The sequence below is a fragment of the Scyliorhinus canicula genome, chromosome 1, assembly GCF_902713615.1.
Source record: "Scyliorhinus canicula chromosome 1, sScyCan1.1, whole genome shotgun sequence".
Classification (NCBI taxonomy): Eukaryota; Metazoa; Chordata; class Chondrichthyes; order Carcharhiniformes; family Scyliorhinidae; genus Scyliorhinus; species Scyliorhinus canicula.
The window spans coordinates 39,837,620-39,843,619 of record NC_052146.1 but is presented as its reverse complement, the minus strand read 5'-3'; the positions used below and the strand labels follow the sequence as shown (position 1 = coordinate 39,843,619).

The window sequence follows — 6,000 nt, the reverse complement described above, 5'->3', positions numbered from 1 at the left end:
AATATTGATGGAATTGTTGATTAAAATGATAGTTTTTAACCATCAATAATGATGGTATGATGTCTCTGAATGTGCCTTTGAAGGCACTTGTGCCTCGCCGGAAAAAAAAATTGATCAAATTTTTTTTTGCTACATTAAAAATGTATCACATATATAGAGTAGACTCGTGTTCAGATCAGGTCAAATAGAAGTTGAAAAATGTTCCAGCGAAGCAAATGTGGCTCTTGCCCACGAATACCTGTGCTGGGCCCGCTTGCCAATGCCCTTCTAAAGTGTGAAGAATCGGTTAGGATCCCCGCATGTGCAAGTCGAACATTGCACACCAACACTAAAGCCTCCACCCCTCAGCTCAACGCAGGCCGGCAGTGCTGCGCTCAGTCCCTGGCTGGCTGGACAGGCAGCCGGGACTTTACTGTGTGGAATATAGGACTCGCGCCGCAACAAATAATTGGGAGTCAAACTCGACTCTTCAACATCCTGAGCGAGCTGGAGCGTGTGGGTGGCCCCGTAAAATAACCATGGGCTGCAGATAAAAGCCGGTCGCGCAACGGAAGGCAATTTGCAGCCTTTCATGTCGCCGCAGTTGCATCAAAGTCGGACGAAAGGGAAGCGTACACCAGTAACGACCAGCATCTGGAAGCCTCTTTATTGTCCTGTGGTTTTACTGCGTTGGGTTTCTTAGAGAAAGAAGACAAATGGTTAATAAAACAGACAGCAAACTTAATCAAACTCGAGAAGTCACATCCCACCACCCCCGGGTGGGTAGGGGGTAAAAGTTGCTGAAATCCATCTGGTATGTTGGATCCTGAGAGCTGGAGCCGCCGGCTGGACTCTTGCTGCTTCCTGCCTTGTAGCCTTGGTGCTAGTCAGAGTTGTGAGAGAATTAACCCCCCCGCTGCAATAAAATCCTCCGCCCCAATAGTGCGGGTTATTTAAACAGTGCACTCAGTCGCTCCAATGATTGTTCAGAAATAGTAACAAAGAATAGAGTGAAGGCTTTTGAACCCCCCTCCCCGCCCCCTTCAAACAAAAAAGTGGTGTCCAGACTGCAGGATTGGCCAAAAGTGGTGTAAATGTCCCCTCCCACCCCACAAAACAAAGTTGTGTATTGCCATTTAACCTATTAAAGCGCGATTCTGTGTATTTTCTACACGCGGCCCTTCAGGGCAGAAAAGCGACACATCAGAAAATGGAATTTGACATATATGTTCTGTAACGTGGACATATATATATTTAATGTTCTAGCCTCCTGTTGCCGTATTGGGGGTATAAAGATGCTGTATGTAATTTGCTCAAAGAATTTACGCGGCCCGCCCACCCTGTTAATTGTTCACTTTGCCGGCGATATTATCTGATCAAAATCAAGTCTCGGCGCAAAACTGACGTTCAACAACAACAACAAGGACCAAACGGGAAACTTTACCACTCAAACCCACACCCCCCCAAACAAATCACCTCAAAGAGCGGGCAGCCTGCCCCCCTCCCCCCAGTCCCCCAGCTTTGTTGTGAATCGCCTTTCCTCTCTCTCTCTCTGTATTCTTTGAAGTGGCCAGTTGAAGCGGGAATCCACGCCGGATATTTACAGGAGCCGAAAAGAAAATAAAGAGAAAATATCACTTCAATATCCCCCAAGATGGCCGCCAATGTGGGATCGATGTTTCAATATTGGAAGAAATTTGATCTACGGCGGCTCCAGGTTAGTGAGAAAACCTCCACCTTCACTTCCCCCCCACCCCTCCCCTGGCAATCCGAGCGGGCAAAGTGGCTCCGGCTGGGGGGGGGGGGGGGAAGGGGGGGAGGAGAGGGGCTGCTGAACCCGGCTTTTCGGCGGCGCTCTCGATGCAGAAGCAAAGCCACGGCTGCCCGATTGATACGTATTAGGAATTGATCCCCCGCCTTTGTTCAGTTCAATCATCGATCAGGCAGCAGAGCAGCGCAGGGAAGCTGGAACCGCGCGCCGCCACCCTGCCCACTTACAGCGGCCAGTCTGTGCACACAGGCTCCCTCCACACACACACAGCAGGCTAAAAAGTACAAGTCATTAATGCAGTTTAGCGGGGTGCTCTGACTTTATTATGTTCAGGGCAGGTAGCTTTGTTTTATTTATTTTTTTAGGGGGGGGGGGGTGCAAACCCTCCGATGTGGGCTGCAAACCCCTGAGCTGGGCTGCAAACACACACATTGCAAAAGGGTGATCATTCAGTCAGGCACGCTGGCTGCTGGAAATTGGGCTCGGCTGAGCCTCTTGTTGTTGTCTTTTGCTCTTGGGGTAAATACAAGGTCGGCCGGCGTCTTTTTAACCATTCCTAAAATGTTTATTAACTTTAAAGAAAACACATTTTATTTCTTCCTTATGTTTGTCAGGACTTCTCTTTTTTAACGTTTCCACTCGGCTCCATTCACTTTAATCTTAAACTTCTGAGGCGGATTAATTAGAGAAGTTTTCGCTCCTTATTTTTGTGTGTGTGTGTGAGAAAAGAACATGCTCGGGCCAAACAGTTATTCTTCCTCCCTCCCTCCCCCCCCAAAAATCCGGCTGTACTGTGACCGCCAAGAGGAAATTGATTAGAAAATAATCTTTTCTTAAAAGCCGTTCGTGCAGCAATCATTTAAATTTGTTGTTGTTGCTGGAGTACATTCCCCTTTAAATAAAGTACCCCAGCCGCGGGTGTGGGGGGCTAATTCGAGCCGCACTCAATGCAGTTTAACGCCGGCTAATTGCCTTTTGCAGGGCTGCTGGTATTTTGGAAGTATCTGCGGAATGGGATGGTGGTGTTATTGTATTGACTTCCTGATGTTTGTAAACCAGGCTCGGGCTCTGAAACACCGGCGCTGTGTGTGATTGATGTTTTGTAACATGCGAAATGACAAGAACACTTCATAGAGATGAAAGGGAGGGAGATTTGTCCCCCCAACCCCTGGGAATACCTGGAACCCCATTGACATGGGATTTTGGATGGTCCTAAACGACTTTTCGGAGTGAGCCGCTGGATGGAGACGTGTGGCCTTTTTAAAAAAAAATGTTTTATCAGGTTGCTGATTCTGATCCCCGGCTGCTTTGTTACTGTGATTTTCTTTTTAAGAAGAGATTATATATTGGGGACGTTCTGAGCTGTGAACAGTCGTGTCGCCTTGGCCAGGCCAGATCTGATGGCGCCGCCCCTCGACAGGGGATAGAAGGTGACCTTGCCAGCCCGCTGCCCTCCCTGCGAGAGAGAAGCCTGTAAGCTTCCCAACAATTCATTCATTTGTCTGAACTTGCGTATGTCTGCCGAGTTGGGGGAGCGACTTTGTTTAACTAGACAGCAGGTGAACTGGCACGATTGGTGCAGCCGTCATCCACCCGCATTATAGGTTAGAGTCTGTGTTAACAGTCACCTCTCCTTCCTCCCTTCCTGAACTCAGATTAGGAAGTGAAGAGTGAGGACGTTTGAAAAGTGGGAATGGCAACATTTAATGTCTGTCTCTCAAACTGCCTACTCATTTGCAAGTAACTATTTTCGAATCTCTCTTTCAGTAAAGTCCTTTTATTTAGATTTTTCTCACAAAGGTTTATTTTACTTTTGATTGGGGTGGGGGTTGCTGTAGCAATTTTTTTTGTGTTTTAATGATTTTGAAGGAAGATCATTATTTATTATTGAGGAACCGAAAGCCAAGGGCACAATGCTGCTGCTCTTTAACTTTTAACTCATTGATCATTTTTCTGAAAACCGAACAGTTATCTTATTTATGAAGGCGAAATTGGTTCATTTACTAATTATTTATTTGTAAGATTTTCACCCTTCTTATTCTCTCCCATCCTCCCAGTTTCCCCTCTATGCTTCTATAGCTTTCAGGCAGCTCCTGGTACACAGTCTTTATGCCCCAGCCCAAATGTGAGTGACAACAGGCATTTAGACCATTTGCAGCATGTCAGTCAGATCTGAGCCTGTCTTCACCTGATGTCCAGGCAGACTCGCATTTTAACAGGAGCTACTGGGTAATGATCTGGAGTGGGAGCCCTGCTGTTTTTTTTTAACTTCTGCTTAGCCAAAAGATATTGAGTTGATTATATTGAACCAACTTTGTTGCTGGTTCAGTTCAGCTAATGCAGGACAGATCAGGGACAAAGCGTGGAACATTTCTGATCTATGTGATTTCACTGTCAGTATCTTTACCAACAGAGTTTCTGGTGAGGACCCAAGATACTGTATTTAAAAAAAAAAAAATGCATTATCCAAGGTGTAAAGATTGATGGTTTTGACTAAGCTGATTGACAATATTTCAATCTTGCAGCACAGCAGATTTTGCCCAGAAATGTGGACCATGATCGAACTACAGAAGTGCACCTGACATGTTTATTTTTCTGAATTACGCAAAGACGTTTGGCGTGAAACAGGACAATGGTGGTCTCTGTCTCACACTCCTTGGCATCTGGAAATCGCATTGAATAGCAGGGGTTTCTTTGGCATTCAGTATCTTCCTTGTAAAGGTTTAAAATAACTGTTGTAACTTGCTACTGAAGTATCACTGTCAGTGACACGGAACATATTGAGCCATTTGCTGTTAAGTCAATCTGCACCTTTACTGGTGATACTGTGATTCTTCAAAGGTTTTTAGCTCCGTAGAACTGAGAATACTTTAGGTCATTTAAAAAAATGCATAGAGAAATATTAATTGACTAATTACACAGTTTTAATTAAACAGATAAAATGTATTAATTGATCAGGAAAGTCAGTGAATGATGAGATGTGAATGGAAATAGCTCTTTTTTGTCTCAACTTTTCTGCAACTCCCTTGACTGTTGATTGATGGTTTACCACATAAATGATCAACGAGCTAGAATATAGGTTGGATACAGAAAAGGAAATAGCTTTGCCTGTAGAGATTGGCGGGATCAATTTGACAAGGGAAATTGTGACATCACTGAGACAGATTACCATTGTCTGGAGAGAGGGATAGTTTTCCTACCTTCCTCTCTAAACTCGATCAATTAACGTGTATATGTGGGATTCCTTTGAAAATTAAAACTTGTAAATCTATTTTTTATTGATTAACTTTGTTAGGGGAGGATTCACAATTTCTGGAGGGAATGTACTTGATAACAAATGGCCTGTTTCTGTGCCATGTATCTTATGTGATTCTTCTTCAAATTTAAAATTTCCATTTTTACATGGGACGTGGGTGTCACTGGCTGGACCAGCATCTATTGCCCATCCCTAATTGCCCTTGAGGGGGCAGTTAAGAGTCAACCATATTTCTGTGGGTCTGGAGTCACATGTAGGCCAGACCAGGTAAGGATGGGAGATTTCCTTCCCTGAAGGGCATTAGTGAACCATATGTGTTAAAAAAAAAAGTACCCAATTAATTTTTTCCAATTAAGGGGCAATTTAGCGTGGCCAATCCACCTACCGTGCCCATCTTTGGGTTGTGGAGGCGAAACCCACGTGAACACGGGGCGAATGTGCAAACCCCACGCTGACAGTGACCCAGAGCCAGGATCGAACCTGGGACCTCAACACCACAAGGCAGCAGTGCTAACCACTACGCCACTGTGCTGCCCCACCAGATGGGTTTTTAATGATATTGACAATGATTTCATGGTCATCATTAGACTTTTAATCCTGATTTTTATTGAATTCAAATTTCACCATCTGCAGTGGCGGGATTTGAACCTGGGTCCCCAGAACATTACTCTGGGTCTCTAGTTGACTAGTCCAGTGACAATACCACTACGCCACAGGGCGCATCAGTTGGTGCAGTGCATTAAAGAATTTGTCCTTTATTTCTGCGACCTTTGCTACATTTATAAGGGTCCTATGTGAAATGACATTTGGTAGCTGCAGCTCCGATCATGCGGACATGGACCACCCTTGATTTAGTGCCACATTGACAGGCAGAAAGCCCACACAAATTACATTGGAAATGAGTGTATCATACTGGTATGTCAGTGGTTGTCTTTTAAAAAAAAATACAATCGAAACGTCGCAAAGCATTTCATACAATGGAAATTTTGGAAAT

General features: G+C 44.7%; 1 protein-coding gene across 6 annotated transcripts in view; it reads left to right on the top strand.

Moving 5' to 3' along the window:
* The first annotated feature begins 1,139 nt into the window (after positions 1 to 1,139).
* cux2b (cut-like homeobox 2b) overlaps positions 1,140 to 6,000 on the top strand; it is a 438,718-nt gene continuing 433,857 nt past the window's right edge. For 2 of the 6 annotated variants that reach the window (XM_038787654.1, XM_038787739.1), the window contains exon 1: positions 1,142 to 1,696. In XM_038787654.1, coding sequence (XP_038643582.1) covers positions 1,634 to 1,696 — 63 coding nt within the window. In that variant the 5' untranslated portion in view covers positions 1,142 to 1,633. Of the gene's footprint in view, positions 1,697 to 2,756; positions 3,224 to 3,246; positions 3,355 to 3,400; positions 3,491 to 6,000 lie in introns of those variants that run through there. The other 4 variants (XM_038787705.1, XM_038787773.1, XM_038787823.1 and 1 more) reach the window with 4 other exon arrangements.